Raw genomic sequence first — 21,100 nt, forward strand, 5'->3', positions numbered from 1 at the left:
AGTTGATTTGTGTTGGACTGGGTACTGCATATAGTATATGTTTGAGCGGGATTTAAGGCGTCGGAAACTGGATGTGATCTAAAACAGGACGTCTAAATTTGAAATTTGATGTCTTTGTGATTTGGACATGCCTAATAGCCTGGTAATTTGGAAGCGGATAACTCAAATGATTAGAGGAAGATGCATTCCGATCTCGTCGTCTGAGTTTGAACGTCTAAGAAATACAACCAAAAGTTGAGTAGCAGTAGCTCAGATTGGAGTGCAAATAATTTTGATAATGTCAGGATGTCCTCGAGATAAAACAACCAACAAGGCAATAAATCAATTGAAAATAAACTAAAACCGAATAAAATACAAACAGGAGAGAACTTTTTTTATAAATGTATTCATGTGATGTGTGTTAGAGATTGAACTCTCGTGTCATACGCTAGCCTCAACCCATACACATCAAGAGTCATAATCTTGATCTCAACTTTTCAACTGTTATAATACAATTTTAAATGAAAGGAACGTTTTTAATAAGTAAAAAACTGATTTGCTTTAAAACATAAAAACCTTATAAATTTTAAAAAAGGAAAATATTGCTTTTGAAAATTTTCCTCAACAATTAATTTGTTCATCGTTTGATTAGAAATTGGATTAGGATTTTGGCATTAATTAAGTGGGATTGTAAGAAAAATAATGAAAGCTTGACCAAGTACAACTATGCATGGGGATCAAGGGAGCACCAATGAAGGCATTGAGAAGAGGTTTGTACATAAACAGAGTCTATGTTACACCTTTGCTGGGGATTATATGGTATATGCTGTGGTATAAATAAATTCTTTTGATATATTTCGAAATGATATAATCAAGTACATTTATATTTCATATATATTTATAAACATATATTACAATATTTTCATTGTATTTGAGTACGTACTAAATATATTTAGTAGTATATTTCACATATTGCTCACTCATTTGCTAATGTTTAGTGGTATCGTACAAAAATAACATGAATCCTTTAAAACCAATTTGATACTTAGAAAAGGAAATGGAAATGTATTAAATGAGAAAAAGTATTTTCTCACCCCATAATAGAAATGACATGAAATCAGTCCGTTTTGGTCGATAGGTTGAGTTTTTCGATCTATTCGACAATAAACAAGAGATTGATTGAATTTAATTACATATAAGTGAAACACTTTTGTTTTTCAGTATGTTTTATTCATGATTAAAATGGTTAATCCATTCATAGACAATTCACTAATTAATAATCAAATTGCTAATACTTCAAACATTGTACCTTTTTTTCAAGTAAAAAACAAAGTACGATATACATTTGAATTTAGGAATGATGGCTTTTATCAATTTTTTTTTTTTTTAAATTTGAGTTTATATATATAATATATGTTTTTCAAGCTGTTTTATATATACTATATAGACATATGTATGCATGCATATTAGTTTATTGACTTGGTTTTGGTTGAGTTTTTAGCTATTTATTTTTCTAGAAATGATATAACAAATGTTTTGGAACATCTGGTGCAGACGTAAACATCCATGTGACATTATTTATATACTAAACATTATCAAACATTAAAATAAAGAGTATATATTTCAATGTATCATCTACTATTTTTAAAATTAAATTATAAACTTCAACTTGACAATCTAATTGATAAACTAGGTCCAATTTGGTGGCTTTGGTATTTGTTTGACAAGTTGGTTGTATGCAGTTGGAATGATTGATTGATCATTTGAAAATGTATTTATGAAAATTATAATTAAGTTTGATTGGGATGGACATCGTTTTCTCTTTTAATATAAAGTTCCATGAATCTTCGCACCAACTAATATTTTTCACCATATACAATTAATTTGAACCTTTTAACAATTATTATAAAAATTAAAATGAAAAGTATTCTCTTTGAATTAATTTAAAATTTAACTACTTTTCAAAAAGAAACCAACCTTGATTATTCTTAATCACTGCTGCATACTAATATATTATAATATCTTCAATTTTTAACGTTGAAGTTCATGGTATAAACTTATACAATTATGCTCATCTTAGTCTAATATTCTCTATTTTGTTAAATTGAATAACAAAACAGTGCTTGCAATGAGATTTAAAGAAGAAAAACTATAATTAATTTTTTTTTTCTATTGACATGTATTTATTTTAAGTTAAGTTTAATGGTAGAATCTTGTGCTAGTATAGTTACAAATAACAAAGTATTAATAATTGGTGGATAATTAATATAATGGATAGAATAATAATTAAGTTATAACAATATTTTAAAAAAATTACAAATATAGTAAATATTACATAATCAATCTAATTGAATTTATATTTTGGACTACCTTTAATAATTTTATCAACAATAATAAAAACTTTAAATGCATAAAATTATAAAGAGTAAAACATACTTAAAATGATTCATGATGTGCTTAATACATGAAAATATACTAAACACAATCTTTTTAAATTTTTTTTATTGAAATCTTAACATGCAGTATCTATAAAGGTCAATAGAGCATAGAACACTTAATTAATTAAATCTAAACCCTAAACCTTAATAGCAATGCAAATCTCATATGAAACTAAAATTTACTTATAAAAATCTTGAAAACATGACAGTGGTAATCGATTAACTCCTTTTTTCCGATAAAGATTATGTAAAATTGTATGATTAACTAAATGTTCTATGCTTAGTACAAAAGACTTGATCTCATGATATAGATAATTGTTAGCAACGAGAAGCATAAAAGCTATAATAATTAATCATCAAATGGAAGGTCACATGTTCTCAACCAGGTTGCTATGATACCACATGTAAAATTTAACTTGCATGATTATATAGAGTTATTTTATGGATTGTCCAACTAAAAATCATATGACGATAGCACAAAAACGTTTTTTCTGTTTATATTTAATGATTTTACAAGTCTTGAGTCATCAAACAGGTAGAACCAAGCGTTAGGATTACAAACCAAACGGGACTCAAGTGCAGCAACGTAGAAAGAAGAAGCAAAATGCCAAAATGTCTCTGAGGGGAGGGCATTGTGCAACGCTGCAAATGTTGCACGCGCCATATCTAAGTCAGTAGACATGCTTTGGCATGATGCGAATTCGAAAAGGCTATGATGCATTGAGTGTCATGACGACACTTTTGATATTTGAAGTAGGAGATGCTCGTGTAAGAGCGATGCAGAGCTTTGATCTCCCTGATGTTATTGTCATCCTTCTTCTGTATACCTTACTATTCTTGCTCAATCAGGACCTGTATTAATCTTTCTTCATCAATTTGAAGGTTGATTTCTTGGCTAAGGTACGTTGTTTCAGCATGCATGGCTGTTTAGATCAAGTTTTCCCGTTTTATGATTAATTTTTTAGATTAACATTCTTGTTTCTACATTTTATCTCCAGAATGAATTGATTATCGATCAATTTATCAATGAATTGTCTGAAAAACAATCCTAGATTGAATGATTAATTGCTATTGATTCAAACTTCGTTCATTAGTCCCTAAATTACTAAGTAGCAAGAGGTTAGATTAACCACCGATGAACATCGTTTTACACAAGCCAAGCGAAAATCACATCAAGATTGTACTCAAGCATTATCAATTAGAATTTGATTCTATAACATAATCCCTAAAAGTTTATATATGCAATTTGTGTTATCCAGTGGTTACCATTTGCTCATCTACTGATCATGTTGGATAATTATATAAGTTAATTAAGATAGCCGGTTAGTATAATTATTACTAATCAGTTTGGTTGAGCATAGACAATATTGCAATCTATATCAGTTGGATGATGAATTAAGCTGATTAGGAAAAAGTTCGAAATGAACCCAAACTGTACCTTTATAATCATGATTTCACAACTCTCTCTTGCTTTCTTTTTGCCTACAATTTTACCTCTTACATAATTTATTTTCTTGCTTCTGCTAATTCTTGCGAACACCAAACAAAACCATCTTTTGGTTACCTCAGAGACTGTAAGCATTAGAAAATACAACGGTTTTTGTGGTTCGACCTGTACTACATAAATATATATACGATGCATAATTAAGATAGACACGCAAATTTATTTGATTATTCATCAGAGGATTCAACACCCCCTTGGGTGTGAGTTATCATACGACTCTGAAATATTCCTCCATTCTTGATCATGAACCACACTTAAACTCTTGAGTCTTTGTTTGCATGTTTTCAAATGAAGAAACTGTAAAACAATATTCGTATATCTTGCAATGATGTAATACAATATTTTTCTGTTTTTACAAGTAAAATCATCATTCCAGTTTACCAAAATTGGTACATCTTGCAACAATGTCAGTACGTCGCAAAATAAAAAGTAGAAAGAGTTCAATGACAATGGTAGCATTTTGGTTTGTGGTCAAAGAATTCAAGCCACATGTTAAGTTCTTAGAAAGCTTCAACAGAATTGGAGGATCTCATGTGACTTTACCAATAAGCTAAGATCAATGAAGGTAAAAAAACAGACCATGGAGAGAGGTTGGCAATTATGGCTAGGAGAAGAAAGTGATGAAGGTAATGAATATCCAAAAAATTCACTATAAAAAAATTATAAAGAAGTAGCTGCAACTTAATTTCAAGTATGGAGGAGACGCTTCAAACTTCAAAGCTGGCTAAATGTTTCAAAGTTTGATATGAAAACTAATTATTTTCATACTCATCTTTGTTTTCCCAAAATGAATTTAGATGAAGGATCGGTTCACAGAGTTCTAAAGAAATTAAAGTGAAGCTTGGTGTTGTTGCACATGAGGACGCTGAGGGATGTTAAAATTTCTATTAGAATTTGATAGTTTGATGGACAAAATTTATTTACAAACATAGTAAAATATTTACAAATGAATAACATCTTGTTTTATTTTAAAATATTTTTAACGATTTTATCATTTCAACAACAATGACGTCAACTCTTTTCGATTAAAAACGAATTTTTCATCTATTCAAATAAAAACGGAACAAAGTAATTTATAGTTTTTTAAGTTTAATTTGGTGGTGTTTTTATATCTAAGCTGTGTCAACTTTTTTGGAAAGAAAATAACAGAATGAGTAAGAAGAATTATCAATGGTTGGTGGAGTCCAATTATAATTCTATGATGATTTTCTTCATAAATAATGTTCAAATTTTCAATTCATAACATTTCTTGTTTTAATTATTATTTATTGACATTGGACTATGGCAATTATTGATGTAGACAAATTGCAACTTGTATTCATACATAAAAAAAAAAAACAAAAACAAATAGTAATGTCAACATCATTTTCTATTTCTTAATCATCTTACTCTATTTTATTTATATATCTTGAAATTTATGCATAATTTCGAAACCAAATTCAAAACTTGTATGCATATTATTGTAAGTCTCTTCCGAGTTTAGGATTCAAAATTTGGGTTCTACACATTTAATTATTCTATTATTTCTCGTGTGATCCAGTTATGTTATCTTTGTTTGTTTTGTAGATCTTTTTTAAGATGAAATTTGTCTCCACAAACTAGTAGAGGTTTTTACTCGAAGCATTACATGTCTATCAACTTTTGCTTATTCATTTCTAAATTACGCGTCTTATTCGAAGAGACTCTACTTTGATACCATATTTATAACATCCTATATAATTCAAGGATTTAGGCCATAATTCAAATTTTTAATTCTTTGCCTTGGAGACCTTTAATAGAAGAAGCTTAAGCATAGTTGACTTTAGAGTTCTTATAGTTTTGATATTGAAAAAAGTGAACCAGTACACTTTACATTGATGTATAGTAACTTTTAATTGTTTAATGTCTCTTTAACCATATTTTTATATCTTTAGAATCACTCTCATTAAAATATGATCTTAGTTCATTCATATTTTCCTATTGAACTTTGTTATACGTCTCTTTGTGTGCATCAATCTTCTATTTCTAAACATGAAGATTGCAAACTTGGATTCATTTTTAAAAACAAAAGTAGCTGACTTTGTCATTTGTTTTTTTTTTAAAAAAAATATTGAAGATCTACCTATAAATCCAAAAATAAATGTTTATAGGATCATAAGATATAAAATATACTTTTAGCTTGAATAGATCAAGTTAGTTTTTTAAAAATTTAAATTCTTTTTTATCAATTATACTTTTTTTCTTCATAATTTTAACAATAAGTTTCTTATTCGTGAATCAATACCAAATACACATATTTTTTTTAAAAAAATAATTTTCAAAAAATAAAAAATTTGCATAAACAAGCCATACATTTTACATTTTTGATCTTCTTTGCCCTATTATTTCACACATTTCAAGCAAAACACACTATAGTAATTCATTTCATGATGTAAAGGCTTAATTGTTTCCTTAATTTTATATGACAAACAACAATATTTACCTTTTCTACTAAGGTTATTTCTATCCATTATCTCTATACTTTTTTACTATCAAATGCAAAATAAAAAGAGATCAATGAGGAGAGACTTTTTTTTTTAATAAATAAATAATTATCAAATTCTAAGGATGATTTGATTTGTAGAAAAAATAAGTGCTTTAATTACTATCAATTAGTAGCTAAGATTTAACGCGATATTAAAATTTATCTACAAAGTTTATTGTCTTGCTTATTTGCAACCTAATGTACTTTTTAACTTATGATAGATGTTAAATCCTCATCATCCTATCAAAATTGTGGCTTTATGGAAAATAAAGGTATGTTGGATATATACATACATATATAATTAAAATTACCTTTATGTAAAACAAAATGTACTAAAAAAATATTCATATTCTTTTAACATTGAATTACAAAAGTTTAGTTTACGAACTTTTGATTTAAACTTTTTTGTCTACTTATATATGCTCTTGCTCTTGTAATTTGTTGAGGTAAGACCCAATGAAGAATAGAGCCCTAAATAGAGAAAAGGGGAAATCATACCTTCGAGTGTAGAGTCGACCAAATTCGAATGAGAAATTATCGAAATGAGTTGATTGTAGATATGTTGAAACCTTGAAGGCTGGCTTATTTAAACACTATTATATATATATTACAAAACTGACTTTTAGAGAAATGGCCTTATTCTTAAATCACAAGTTGATAAAAAAAAAAAAGCACAAATACCTCATAGTACAGTGGTAACTTTAAGTAATATAGTGTACTTAGCTTTGCATCACACTCTTGAAGATACTCTGTCACAAGTCAGGTCCAATACTTGTCCAGATCAAAAATGATAATTCAACGTTGATATATATATATATAAGTACTCAATAGTAAAATTGATAAATAGATGTGAATATCAACAAAACAAAATGATGTAAAAGAGTTTGGTTAGAAAAAGTAGGGGAGGGCCAACTAAGAAATGAGTAGGGAGACATGAGGGGCGGCAGCTGGCATCCAAAAATGGCACCGTCCTTGCTTTGGCTTTAGAGCCGCCCATGGCATGCTGATGTGGTAATATCAAACTCTTTTCTGTCTTTCTTTTTCCCTTTTTTTCCATTCTTCTGACCACAAAGACACAGCCTTTGAATATTTTTCAACCCAAACAATGGTCGGCTCTTTCCATTCACTCCAATTTGGAATTTTGAATTTGGAATTTTCTTCCACTCTCTCTCTCTCTCTTTCTTTCTCTTCAAATGGGGTTTGTTGTATTTGGGTCTCATTTGCATTTGCATTTCCCCTTTTCCTTTCTCCTTTATAAGCCTCTGTCTTCTACCATTTTCTCTATTTTCCATTTTCACACGAACCCATTTTTCTCTCTCTGCTTCTTCTTTCAATCAAGGTTCGTGTCTCTGCTGACTTTATTTTGCAGTTTTTCCATCTGGGTTTCTGTTTTTCTTTTCATTACTTCGTCGTTCCCTTTTACTTTTGCATGTGGAATTCAGTTTCTCTTTGTTGTATTCTGTTTTTGATCGTTGGATTTTATGATCAGCTTGTTGCATTTTTCTTCTTATTGGGTTCTTGTTTCCTAATCGAGTCTGATCATCTGATCATCTTTCTATTGCTTAGTTAACTCTTTTTTCAAATTTTTTTTCTTGATCGTTCCCTTTTTGTCTTTATCTTGAATCAATTGTTGGGTCTGTTTTATTTTTAGATTTTTTTATTGAATATGATATTTGGAATCTTGTATGTTCTTTGGGGAAATTATATGCAGCCGTGGAATTGGGCTTGATATGAATGATAGAATGATAAATTACCTTCCTTGGTTATTACTCATAATCTGTTTCTTTAGTCAAAAGCTTAGATCATGTATTTTTTCTTTTGTTTATGATGATATTTGGTTTCTGTCGTATCAGTTTTGCGTGGAGTTTGAAAGATGGCAGATGGTGAAGATATTCAACCTCTTGTCTGTGATAATGGAACTGGAATGGTCAAGGTTTGTGTCAAATACATGTTTGTTCTTTAGAATTTGTTTTGTTTGTTTTATTATTATTATTGTTTTTTGTGATGAATTAGATGGGAATTTAATTTTATAATTTGGTATTCAATTTGATACTTGTGCTGCTCAATACATAAGTTCACATAGATCACGCCTTGCAATGGCAAATATCAACTTGAAAATTTTATTCCAAATTTATGGCAATTGGTGGGCTAAATATATAATCTAATCTTTAATATTTGAACCTTTTTTCAATCGAAGGGATTCACAAAATGATGATGTTAGTATCAAGTTGCATTTTATTCATTGAGTCTATAATTTACTATTGTAGAATAGACTACAAGGAGCCATGAAATGGAAAAACTTACTCACTTCATATGAACAAACATGTAGTAAAATATCTGACCTGTAACTGTAACTACATACTGCTATAGAAATTTAACTTATTCAAGTGTTCACATACAAACAATACACAGCATCACAAATAATTGCCATTTTAAATTCTCATGTCGACATTTTTTCAAGCATTTAGTTTTAATTGGAAAATATTATATGAAGTTGATTTTTAAAAAAAAAAGTAGGGATGAAATAAAACTAGTGACATAAACATTAATGGACTAAATTATTAGCCTGTAAGAATCATAATTGAAATAAGCTGGATATTTTTATGAAAAAAAATCGAAGTATTTGAGCTTTTTGATTTCAAAATTGCTTTAGAACTGTCAACTAATTTTAGAGTAAGTGATAACTGATATGTCCGTAAAGCTTTTGTTGTGATGCCTATTTCCAGTACCTTACAGTTATATTAATTTAGAGCTGTTGTGATAATGATTATCTCTACTACCTTTTCATGAACATTATTACAGGCTGGATTTGCTGGTGACGATGCTCCAAGGGCTGTGTTTCCTAGTATCGTTGGTAGACCACGTCATACTGGTGTGATGGTTGGAATGGGCCAGAAGGATGCCTATGTTGGTGATGAAGCTCAGTCAAAAAGAGGTATTCTTACATTGAAATACCCAATTGAACATGGAATTGTTAGCAACTGGGATGACATGGAAAAGATTTGGCATCACACCTTCTACAATGAGCTTCGTGTTGCACCTGAAGAGCATCCGGTACTTCTTACTGAAGCACCACTTAACCCAAAGGCAAACAGGGAGAAGATGACTCAGATCATGTTTGAAACCTTTGATGTACCTGCCATGTATGTTGCAATCCAGGCTGTTTTATCTCTCTATGCCAGTGGTCGGACAACAGGTACGTTTAGATTAACTTTGGGATGGTAAATGTGTATCATAATGATAATACGTAGTATATTGGTTCCAACATATTCCTTTATGAGATTGAAATTTTAATCCAATTGCTTGTATCTGAATTATGGGATTGGAGTCATCAGTGGTTTTAAGAAGATGAGATGGGGATTCAAACATTTTGTCCAGCGATGTTTCTTACGCTTTTTTGAAAATAACATATTTTGTATTATAAAAGTTTTGTTCTCTGCAAATAGGCTATCGATGTAAAATATATTACGGTATAGTTCTTTGATTGAGGCTGAAATGCAGTTGCGTGAACTTTTAACATTGTTTTTTTTTCTTACAATACTTTTAAAACTTTGCCAGGTATTGTGTTGGATTCTGGTGATGGAGTGAGTCACACAGTGCCCATATACGAGGGGTTTTCACTCCCTCATGCTATCCTACGTCTCGACCTTGCTGGTCGTGATTTGACTGATGCTTTGATGAAAATCCTTACCGAAAGAGGTTACATGTTCACAACAACGGCAGAACGGGAAATTGTCCGTGATGTGAAGGAGAAACTTGCATATGTGGCCCTTGATTACGAGCAAGAACTGGAAACTGCCAGGACTAGTTCAGCCATTGAGAAAAGCTATGAACTACCCGACGGGCAGGTGATTACGATCGGAGCTGAGAGATTCCGTTGCCCAGAAGTGTTGTTCCAACCGTCTCTGATTGGGATGGAATCTTCTGGAATTCATGAAACCACTTACAACTCCATCATGAAGTGTGATGTTGATATCAGGAAGGACTTATATGGTAACATCGTCCTCAGTGGCGGTACAACAATGTTCCCAGGCATTGCTGATCGTATGAGCAAAGAAATCACAGCTCTCGCTCCCAGCAGCATGAAGATCAAGGTTGTTGCTCCTCCCGAAAGGAAGTACAGTGTTTGGATTGGAGGATCCATCCTAGCATCCCTCAGTACCTTCCAACAGGTAACTTTCATTTTCACTACTTTCATCATCACCCCATTGTTTTCTAGCATTTTTAAGAGAGTAGATTACTAACATTTTAGGACCCTCTTGTCCAAATCTTACAAATATAAAAAACAATTAGTTGAATGATAAACTGCACATGCTTACAATCATAACTGAATCATAAACTGCACATGCTTACAATTATAACTGAATGATGCAGATGTGGATAACGAAGGCTGAATACGACGAGTCGGGTCCAGCTATAGTTCACAGGAAATGCTTCTAAGAAGAGTTGTGATGCTAAAGTCAACAATCTTCTATTACTCCCATCTTGTGTCATATGTCAAGTAAAGTTTGGTTAGTTTTTTACTTTGAAGATTTGTTTATACTTTCAAAAGAAAGATTGGTAAGCTGGATTCTTGAAGTTGTAAGTTTGAAATGCGTTTTATTTTTCAAAAAGAAAACAAAAATAATATATAGAGAGGGTTTTCTAGAGATAGTTTTTTTTTTTTTTTTTTTGCATCCCAAACTAGTATTTGGAATAGTTGGGCTAAGTATGGACAAGAACAACACTTTTGTTTGTGAGTGATATATTGTTGGTTTTGAGGTCATGAGTTGTATGCATTTACACAAATTGTAATAGGAACTTCTTGTGATGGTATTAGCTGTGAGTTGTATCATTTTTTTTGTTAAAGAGTGTTTTGAATCTTTGAATTTAATTGTTATTGGTTATATAAATGTTCATGTTTTTAGGACTGAATGATCTTTACTTATTTTGCTTCATTATTTAACTTTTAAATAAATAAATAAATAAATAAAAGTTAATACCAATTATATTTGTATAGTTTAAGACTTATTCAATGTTACTAATGTTCTTTAAATGTTTTATTTTGGCTAGTTATGTATGTCAAGTAATCTTTTTTTTTTTTTCTTTTGTTATCTTAAATATTTTTCACTATGAATTTTTAGACATAATTAATGCTATATCTTTTATTTCATCAAATATTATTATTGTTTAAATGTTTCAATAAAACTAATTTTTAAGGGAAATTTTAAATTTGTCAAAAAAGTCAAAATTAAAATTAAACAAGTTTCAAAATATATTGGTCCAAATCACTTAGAAGGAGTTGGATTAAAAGCATACCAAATATAGGATAAAGGATTATGATTTTCATTGTAGATCCCAACATTCATTACGATTAGAGATGTCCACGGGACTCCGGACTGGGGATATCACTCCCCCTCTCCATCCCCACCTCCCTATCCCACTACTCGGAACAATTTTCCCGGAAAGCATCAGGTGAGTATTGTCCGAGGAAAAATATTTCTATTTTTTAAAGTTTAATCTTATTTTCTAATCCACATCTACTTAAATTACATAAATTTTCAATGTTTTTATTTTGATGGAATATTATCAATTTTCTTATTTAAAATAGAATATTATCAATTTTCTTATTTAAAATGTCAAATTCTTATTGTTTATACAAACAAATCAACTATTAGAATGTGTATTTAGAAATTCATCGGTAAATTTTAAATTAAAAAATTAAAGACCAATTCAGAAGTATTCTAACAAACCCTTATATTCTTTAAAAAAAAGTTTACAAATTAGGCCTAACATACATATATATATATATATATATATATACATATAAATGAAATTAGGAAAAAAGAAATAAAGAAATGAAACAGAGATTGAGGGCTAGGGAACTCCCCTGGTTGTTAGTGGAAATTTTTTTTCCATGTATTCGAAGATTCCTCACCCCGTTCAAGGCAGATATCTCCGTACTTATAATAGATAAAAAAAAAAAATTAAGAACACAATTCGTCTTGTTTGGTAACTATAACAGATAAAAAAAGAATTAAGAATAATAACATTTAAAAACATTGTAAATATAGCAAAATATGACAATCTAACAGATCATTAGTTTTTTTGAAAATGTTATATATATGGAAATATTTGCAACTGTACTAATTTATCTTTTCATATTGTTTACGATGTAAAAGGTGGCCAACTTTTGTTTTGCTTGTCAAAGCAAGCATACAACAATGTCCCACGTCATAATTTCAACTTCAGTTGTTTATGGACAAAAAAAACACAGAAAAATAAAATAAACTGAGCCAAAACAAAAACCCTTGGCAACGAGTAAGCAATTCTAAGACCTAAGTTATTTATGTCCCAAAAGAATTTCAAGCAGTCATGTAAACATTAAATGCACCCATCTTCCCTACTCTTGCCAACGACTTTCATCTCCAAACTCAATTGATTTAGAACATGAGCCAGCACAAGAAAAGTCCACAAATAAAGAAGACTTGGTTGGAAAACAGCAACATATGGATGCTGAGACTTGGCAAAAGAAGAATACTCTTCAGTATGATATTCGAGCTTCACAAACATGTGCAACAAAAATGTTATCATGATTTGACAATATAGTAAGATGTCGAAAAATGTGTAACTTATACTTAAGATTGAGTTCTGACACTGCTTTTGGCTGAGAGATGGAACACAACTCTCGGTGGAACAAAACCCTCGGTGGAACACACTCTTTCAATCAGCCATGGCAGCAGAAGCTAGAATTTCCAAAACATTTTTAACTACTGTGAAACGAAAATCTCGACTACTCTCAAAGTGAGAGAAAGGATGCCTCAGGAATTGTTTCACTGTTTGACCAGAAGGATATCCATGCAACTTTATAATACTTATCAACCACGTGCACAGATGCACCACAATATGTGCATGACTTTCTCCGTCTGTATCAAGGAAATTAGTATTAGTTCACGCACTAATTTGACTAATCACAATGGTTGACGACTATAACATTATGCTGATGTTTTTTACAACATGAGAAAATACTAGGATAATGAGAAGGGTTGGATACACAAGAGATGGGGTATGCACACTAGTTCCATCGGGAAAAATATAATGTATTCAGCCTGATAGTAATGAGATAAAGATCACATTACACGAAATATGCAGTGTGCCAAGAAAAGCAATCTAGTTGTCCATCCCTTCCCCAACAATCTTTAACTTTTTAAAAACTACCTAAATGAGAGCTAGTCGAATAAGTTAGAATTATAAAGACCCCTCTACTCTGTATTTCTTCCTCCATACCATTTATCTTCGATAAGAAATCATTTGTGGATGATAGCTCTCTAAGAGAGCTGTTTTTTTTTTTAAAAAAAAGGAGCTGCCTAAATCAAGCTTTTTCTTATGAATTTAATGCTTAAATGTGTTCTTAGAAAGGAAATAGAGCAAAGGAGACTCTCGGGACGTCCTAGAACAAGTTGGGCTAAAAATAGAACAAATAGCAACAAAAGGAGCCAAATGACAAAAATGCCCCACAGTGCAGCGCCCCATTGTCGTGCAATGCTAGAGATATAAGGCATGATTTTGTGGTAGTGTCATGGTGCCATCACCTTTTTGTGCGTGCATGTGCATCCCTGCGAAAAGATGCCTCAACGCCACCCCAATTTCCTATATATTCACGTCAGATCTTAGGATTTGAAAAACAAGAAAAGAATGGAGGAGATGGAGAGGATTTCAGCAGGCACAACCTATTTTCTTCTATCAATTTAGTCTTGATAAACTTGTAGTTTTATTTTGAATGCTTCCTAATCTCTTCTACATCGTCATGATGTGTCAAGGTTAGTAGTTTTTCTAGTTAAGGAGTAAATTAGAACTTCATCCGAACCATAAGAACCGGGTATGTAATTTAAAGTTAAGCTCTTCATTTGGTTGGAGCTCCACGGAAGAGTTAACAAGTTGAGCAGGGTGATGAGGAAGGCACCCATAATGGGGGGTCGTGCTGTTGCATCCTTTGGTCTTGGTTTGGCTAGGCATAGGGGTTGCAAAAGATGTTTGAGGAATTCCTTCTCCATCCAATCTTTCACGAAAAAAGAAAGTCTTGGGAATGTGAGCGACCTTGTGGGGACTTTTGAGAGAAAGGAACAAAATAATTTTTGAAGAGCTAACAAGATCTTCGAGCAATGTAAGGTCTTTTGTGAGGTTATGTGTTTCTCTATGGGCTTCGATGACAAAGTACTTTTGTAATTGCCCTTTCATCTTTTAGTTATTCATAAAAAAGAGAGAAAAAAATTGCCAAAAAATTCAAATTTAGATTTCAAGAAATCACCATATCATCACTCCGAAGCCATGAGTGCATAAAAGTATCAGACTCACCAGAATGTTGTGTGTGTCCATCATCATCATGAAATCTATTTCGTTTTCTATTGAAGAGGTAATAAGTAGCCACAGCTCCAAGAGGAGTAATTTAGTCCACCAGAACTTGTAAAGCCTAATCATGTCTTGAACTATAAGGGAGTTGCTTCATCTACCGAAGAATTTGATTTTCTGTCAGACAAATCATTTGAATTATATTGTCCAAACACTTTTGACGCCATAAAAGAAAATGGCATGCAGATTTAGAAAAGTTGAAAGATAATACGACAAAAGGCAGAACCAATGAAGTATTAGGCCAGAAAATGCTCCCAGTAACATATAGAACAGAGCAATTCATGTATTGCATTGCACTCAACGTTGAATCACAGAACACATGTCCATAGATGGGCCAAAATTCACCTAACTCCCCATTAAACTTGAAATAACTAATAATCCAAAATGTTAAACTACATTTCCAAAGAAATCCAAACAAAATAAAATTGTACAAGCCAACAGTCAACCATACTAAAGCAAATTCATACACATGATTGATATAAGAATGATTTCAGAAAGCAACATTGCCATCTAAAAATCTTCAAATTAAAATGCAGTGTCAGACCAATATTTGATAAAGCTGTAGATAATAGAGTTGTATGCTTATATGTACAATAAAAAATTTCAGAGGAAGCAGCACTTCTAGTTCTAACATATAAAACATTAAGCAATCTTGTATACCTTATTTGAAGAGGCTAATGTAAAGAAATGGCTTTGTCACTGATACAGGAAACATCTCTCCGGACGGGGCGAGAAACTTTCTTCTTTACATAGGAAGAGTTCCATTCACCACCATCCTGAGCATAATAATCCATAGGATATTCTCCTTCAGCTTCCGCCTTATTTATTTCATCGCCATTACATCCACATTCCCGACAATCATTACAACTCAATTTAGCTGAGCTCGTCCTCTCCCACCAACCAGGAATTAGTCCAAGAGCTACCTCAGCCTCAAATGGAGTAAGAAGAGGCTTAGCAAAAGCATCTCCCCAGTCAATTGAAAGACGGGGACAAGCTATCTGAATCCATGCATCCACCGAATCCTCAAACAAAGCCACTCTATAAGGACTGATTTCAGACATTAATACAACAGTATAATCAAATCCTTTAGACTTCATCTTCTCTTCCAATCTCTCCAAAATTTTAGGGTTCCCTTGCCTCCCTAAAGTTCCCAACACAATACCCCAATTTGTAGCTTCCTTCGCCTTCAGAATCGCGCCTTTTCTCGACGCCTTCATTCCTTCATGATCATACTCCTCAAGCAATAACTTACCAATATACGGATCATACCGGAAAACCCTAATTCCAGGATTCGCAATCATGAAAGCTTCCAAATGAAACCTCCCATCGGCCACAAAAATCGCAACAGTCTCCCCATTATTACCGAACGCAGCAGTAGAAACTTTAGGAGCCGTACAGCCCAGAACTTCCCCAGCAGACAATGGCCTGGACTGAGGAATTAAAACCCTGATGCCATGTCTCTCTAGCTCCATCTTCGAAGCTCTAATAGCAGAGGCGAATTGAATTGTCCCAGCAAGCACCAAATTTGTAGAATCAAGGCAATCAACATTGAGACGAACAGTATTAACAAGACGAGGCACATCAATAGCAATGTCTACAAAAACATAGAGGCAGGGAATGGTAGTGGAATCGATAGGGACGAGGCAACTGTGGCCGTAATGGACGAGGAGATCGGCATGGAGAGCGGAGGCGGAAAGGTCATCAACACAACAAGCGCCAAAAGTGACATCGCCAAGAACGAAGCAGTGGGAGGCTTTGCCGAAAGTGGTGAGGATATCGGAGAGGATAAGAGAGTACATGAGAAGACCTTCGGGGAGCTGAAGGGCAACACGGGAGGCGGAGGAGGAGAGAATTCGCCATACGCACTTGTGAACCTCGAAGTTGTAGTTGGAAGGAAGGAGAGAGATGGCGGCATTCAAGGCAGGATCGTTAAGGATGGAATCGGGAATCTGATTCTTCACAAATCGCTTCGGAGGCGGCCTGGATCTTGGCGGCGGCTTGTCCTCGGTGCTTTGCGAGAGAACGGCGAGCTCTGATGATGGGTTTTGGAGCTCCGACTTCATTTTTGATATGAGAAAAACTAAAAGGCGAATTTCCAAAACTTAGGAACCCTATGAACTATGAAGTATGAACCACTGTTAAATTAATCACCTCTTTAACCTTTTCAGTATCCGTTTCAATTGAATTAATAACAAAGTACTTTTTAATAATACATTTTTTTAACACAATTGTTTAGATTTTTTTACCTACTTCGTTTTTAAAACTTTTTTTAAATAGATTATTTTATAAATAAATTTTTTTTAAAATGTATTATTTTAATTTATTAAACACTACCATTTTTTTTAAAATAATTTTTTTTTGACAAAATTAAACACTTTACAATCTTAACCAAACACACCTTAAGTAATAGTTCTTAAGTAATAGTTCTTGTTATCTAAAATTATCTAATTATACAAAGATGAACGGATTGAGCATAGAGCCAATATAGTGGTTTAGATCTCTATCTTGAATGGACTCAGTCTAGCAACTTTTTGTTCTAAATGTTTCAATCTACATACCTCTTAAAGCATTAAATTCCTAGGGAGAAGAAACCAGCACATTTCAAGTTTTATCGGTTGTAATTAAGTTAGTTTATAACTCATTGGTATACTTTATTTGTAGTTTACCCGTTTTAAATGCTTTTTCGAAACTTTGATTTTTAGAAAATTAAACTTTGCTTTTATTTAGTTTAGGAGCCAATTTGATTAGGTAAGAAGAGTTTTTGTTTGCAATGAGTTTCTCATGGTTTTATATATGGGTACGTTTTTTGTTCATTTAATAAAAATTTTAATATATAAGAAAATAATATTTTGATTACTTTGGACAGAATTAATTAAAGGAAAACTTAAGCCATTTTCATGGAATTGGTTAGGTGAGAAAGTGTGAGTCAATTTTTAGTTTGTTGGGAGAGTGACAGGCCACGCAATAGCTAAGGTCTTTTAAGAGCACTTTAGTGAGTTTGAAGGCGAAAGTGAGACTTAGGTCGACACATTTCTTAGTTTGTTTCCGAAGGAAAAGGTCATTTAATTAAATACTTTTTAGAAAACTTTTATACATGGTTTTTGATCCATAAACAAACTTTGACTTAATTAACAATCCTTTTAAGATGGTTTTAGACACTTTTTTAGTTTATTTCGAGATTAAGAATATATCACACATATATATATAATTTATCTCTCTTTATTCATGATATTACTGATTAGCTCATTTGCATATGCCATTCATTATCTTATGGTATCTAAAACAAAAGGATGTTTATAAAAGTACTCAACCTTTGTTGCTTATATTTAAGCAAAAAGGGATATTATTTATGACATATATTATGTCGATATTACATACTTATATTTTGATAATACTTCTGATAGATGATCATGATATCTCTGATCATGATTTTTATGCAAAACACGATTTTGGTCGAATTTCAACACCTTTGATAATAAGACCCTTCTTCCAACGCCCATCATGTTGATATAGGCCAACCTCTATCTCACCACCACTCTCACAGCTACAGTTATCGACCGAGAGATCACCAGCCGCAATCTCCACCCATTCTCCTCGTTTTAAACTGTTCAGAATTAATTTACTTTCTATCTTGCACCCATTTGGCCTCTTCAGTTCTAGAGTCACAGGAACTTCCCATCCTGAAGCTCCTGGGAGTATCTTTACTATAAAATATATAACATACACAACTCTTGATGAAAGGATTGGTGAACTGATTTTCACACGCACATCAAACCAAGATACTTGTATAAGCTCCGGCACGTCCCATTTTTCCCTGCATAAATAATATATAGCAACTAGTTCATTATCTATACCTTTTCGTATCTCCAAATGGTTGTACTTCTAAATTAATTGTCTATCAAAACTACCTATGATTAATAAATAACATTGGAAATGAAAGTAAGAGAATGGTTTATAAATTAGAGGAAATTATCTACCCAGCTTCTGTGAAGTTTATCCACTTCCAGTAACGAGCATCGCTAACCCATGCTATTGACAAGGCTCTTGGATATATCCACCACCAGTTACTGTTTGTCTTCTTATCAAGCTTATACTTCTGCATTATTATTCAAAGCAACGAAAGAGAGAACCATATATTAATCACCTTTTTAATCATTCATAACGATCAACTTTGATGTAATATAATTAAAATTGTGTACTACTTAAAAGTATATATATATATATATATATATTAGTTTACAGACATAAACAATAAAATGTATACATGTATGTGGATATATATATTCACTTGCCTTATTGTTGAATATGATTCCACTAGAGACTTGAGCATAAAGTTCATCGTAGGAAGGCCAAAGGAGTTGCACGTCTGAATCTTTACATAAAACTTGTAAGCAATGACCATACTTGGCTACTGCTTGTAATTTTTTTTTTGCTTCCGACTCCTTTTCGCACATTTTGTCAAGCTTTGTTTTTCTTTTTTTTTTTTTGCTTTGTTTATTGAGGAGTGGAGAGGTGAATTAAAGTGGGGATCGAGAAGGCAATATTTATAAGTCCTCATGCATGAGAATGAGTCAATACCATACTTTTTATTTTAGTGGTTCGTGTCTAAGGGAATTTGATACCCTTTTAAAAGCATGCCTTCTTTTTTATATTCATTTTTAGAATTAATACATTATTCTCTAATTTCTTTCTCTTTATTAATTAAGATTTTAGATTATCCTAAATAAATATTTATTTAGATGTCTATTATAATTGTAATTGCATGTGTAAATGTTGACGGGAGAGCAAATGTTTTAAAATGAAATGGAAAAATAATTATAGCATAGTATAAAATTTAGGAATGTCTCTTTAGGTGAAATTACATTAAAAAACAATTATGAAAATCTTGGATGGTAATAGGAAAAAACTCATATGAATTCATTTTTTGAGGAGAAGCCATTTAAAAACTTAATAAAAAAATGTTTGAGCCAACTTAAAAATCTATAATTTTTTTTAATGTTTCATATTCAATTTGTTTAGAAATAAAAGTTTTGAGTTGAAAAGAAATATAAAAATTTGAGAAAATATGAAATATTAGAAAAAGTAGTTTGGTGGTAAAAGTTTCATCATCAGTAAAAAGAAATGGCATTTTTGTGTGAAACTAAAGAATGGTATATAATAAGAAAAGAGTTTTTTAACCAAAATATATATATAACAAAACAGTCAAATATTTACGAGCAAAAATGAAAAAACTCACAAAGCTCACGATAGAAAGTACAAAAAATAATTCATGATTAATTAGCACAGAGTGCCGAATGTATTTGGTAAATCATGATTTGGCTATTCTTTTCCTAATAGTTTAATTTGATAGTTAAGACTTAATATTCTTTTGGTTATCCAAATCTAAACTGTTCTTTAAAATTTTTTGGTAAAGATCTCTTAGATTTGGTACATGTTTTTAAATTTTGGTACATTTGGCTACCCAATATTTCACCATCTTTTATATTTGACACACAAACAATTAAATAACGAAATAACAGTTTGAAAAAATAATTAAAAAAAGTACATCTTTTATATTTAGTACCAAATAACAATTTGAAAAAAAAAATACGAAAAAACGATGAGAAGAAAAAAAATTATGGAAGAAAAAAAATAGAAAATATTTGAAAAAAGAATAGTCGGCTTTTGTTATATTTATGAAAATTAAAATAATAAAAATCTAAATTTAAAAATAGCTAATTAAAAAATTTGAAAATTTATCAGAAAAATTTCAAAAAAGATCAAAATTTTAAACAAAATGGAAAAGAATAAAAAATAAAATAAAATAAAAAGCAATAGGAATATTTTCAACAAAATTCTTTTACTTTGTTAGCCTTTCGAAAGCTGAAACGTTTAAATTTATTACCATTTTTGAAGAAATATATCTATTCATTTTCTTCATTTGAAATTTAGAACAAATGGATAAAAGTAAATCTAAGGTTAAGGCAAATTTTTTGAATAAGAACCCTCCACACTTTATATTAATTTTATTGATTTGAACTTTATATTCTTTTTCTTTTTATTTTGATAACAGATTTATATTCTTTTAAAAGATATATTTTCCATATATTCTTAATTTTTTAGCATAGTATACTTTATCCAATTGTAAATAGCAAAACTATCACAAAAAAAAAAAATATTTACAAACATACAAATTTTCAAATTTTATCAAAAACTTTTATAAGTGTTCATCAATCTTACTAATACATACTAATAGAAGTTCATATGTAAATTTGTATCCATATCAATCCTTGATAGAATTTGAAATTT

The 21,100-nt window shown here is 31.2% G+C and overlaps 3 protein-coding genes across 7 annotated transcripts; 1 reads left to right on the forward strand and 2 right to left on the reverse strand.

Annotated features, from left to right (window-relative positions):
* The first annotated feature begins 7,610 nt into the window (after window positions 1-7,610).
* On the forward strand, window positions 7,611-11,338 carry LOC101214459 (actin). Its single transcript, XM_004136807.3, has 5 exons — window positions 7,611-7,763; window positions 8,278-8,357; window positions 9,227-9,620; window positions 9,983-10,596; window positions 10,799-11,338. The coding sequence occupies exons 2-5, from the start codon at window positions 8,298-8,300 to the stop codon at window positions 10,862-10,864; spliced, it is 1,134 nt and encodes a 377-aa protein (XP_004136855.1). The 5' UTR covers window positions 7,611-7,763; window positions 8,278-8,297; the 3' UTR covers window positions 10,865-11,338.
* A 751-nt stretch (window positions 11,339-12,089) lies between these two features.
* On the reverse strand, window positions 12,090-16,933 carry LOC101214699 (2-(3-amino-3-carboxypropyl)histidine synthase subunit 1). 5 transcript variants are annotated; one of them, XR_004218442.1, is made up of 4 exons: window positions 15,473-16,933; window positions 14,759-14,929; window positions 13,996-14,053; window positions 12,726-13,329 (listed from the first exon to the last, which is right to left on the reverse strand). XR_004218442.1 is itself a non-coding variant. In XM_011660460.2 (2 exons), the coding sequence occupies exon 1, from the start codon at window positions 16,873-16,875 to the stop codon at window positions 15,487-15,489; it is 1,389 nt and encodes a 462-aa protein (XP_011658762.1). In that variant the 5' UTR covers window positions 16,876-16,933; the 3' UTR covers window positions 12,726-13,329; window positions 15,473-15,486. The 5 variants fall into 5 exon arrangements, 1 of the variants encoding a protein (XP_011658762.1); XR_004218443.1 differs by lacking the exons at window positions 12,726-13,329; window positions 13,996-14,053 and adding an exon at window positions 12,090-12,366; XR_970003.2 differs by lacking the exon at window positions 13,996-14,053 and having other exon boundaries at window positions 14,759-14,909.
* A 1,080-nt stretch (window positions 16,934-18,013) lies between these two features.
* Window positions 18,014-19,343, reverse strand: LOC101215179 (lectin). Its single transcript, XM_004136810.3, has 3 exons — window positions 19,105-19,343; window positions 18,790-18,908; window positions 18,014-18,626 (listed from the first exon to the last, which is right to left on the reverse strand). The coding sequence occupies exons 1-3, from the start codon at window positions 19,264-19,266 to the stop codon at window positions 18,245-18,247; spliced, it is 663 nt and encodes a 220-aa protein (XP_004136858.1). The 5' UTR covers window positions 19,267-19,343; the 3' UTR covers window positions 18,014-18,244.
* Between the last annotated feature and the right edge of the window lie 1,757 nt (window positions 19,344-21,100).

Source organism: Cucumis sativus, chromosome 7 (assembly GCF_000004075.3).
Source record: "Cucumis sativus cultivar 9930 chromosome 7, Cucumber_9930_V3, whole genome shotgun sequence".
In the NCBI taxonomy this organism is placed as follows: domain Eukaryota; kingdom Viridiplantae; phylum Streptophyta; class Magnoliopsida; order Cucurbitales; family Cucurbitaceae; genus Cucumis; species Cucumis sativus.

Bases quoted from the DNA above. Each gene is read 5' to 3' on its own strand.
- LOC101214459 (XM_004136807.3), top strand. From the start codon at position 8,298: ATGGCAGATGGTGAAGATATTCAACCTCTTGTCTGTGATAATGGAACT. The intron at 8,358-9,226 runs GTTTGTGTCAAA...ACATTATTACAG, and splicing joins ATGGAACTGGAATGGTCAAG to GCTGGATTTGCTGGTGACGA. The intron at 10,597-10,798 runs GTAACTTTCATT...TGAATGATGCAG, and splicing joins CCCTCAGTACCTTCCAACAG to ATGTGGATAACGAAGGCTGA.
- LOC101214699 (XM_011660460.2), bottom strand. From the start codon at position 16,875: ATGAAGTCGGAGCTCCAAAACCCATCATCAGAGCTCGCCGTTCTCTCG.
- LOC101215179 (XM_004136810.3), bottom strand. From the start codon at position 19,266: ATGTGCGAAAAGGAGTCGGAAGCAAAAAAAAAATTACAAGCAGTAGCC. The intron at 18,909-19,104 runs GCAAGTGAATAT...ATAATAATGCAG, and splicing joins GAATCATATTCAACAATAAG to AAGTATAAGCTTGATAAGAA. The intron at 18,627-18,789 runs GTAGATAATTTC...TTATTTATGCAG, and splicing joins ATAAACTTCACAGAAGCTGG to GGAAAAATGGGACGTGCCGG.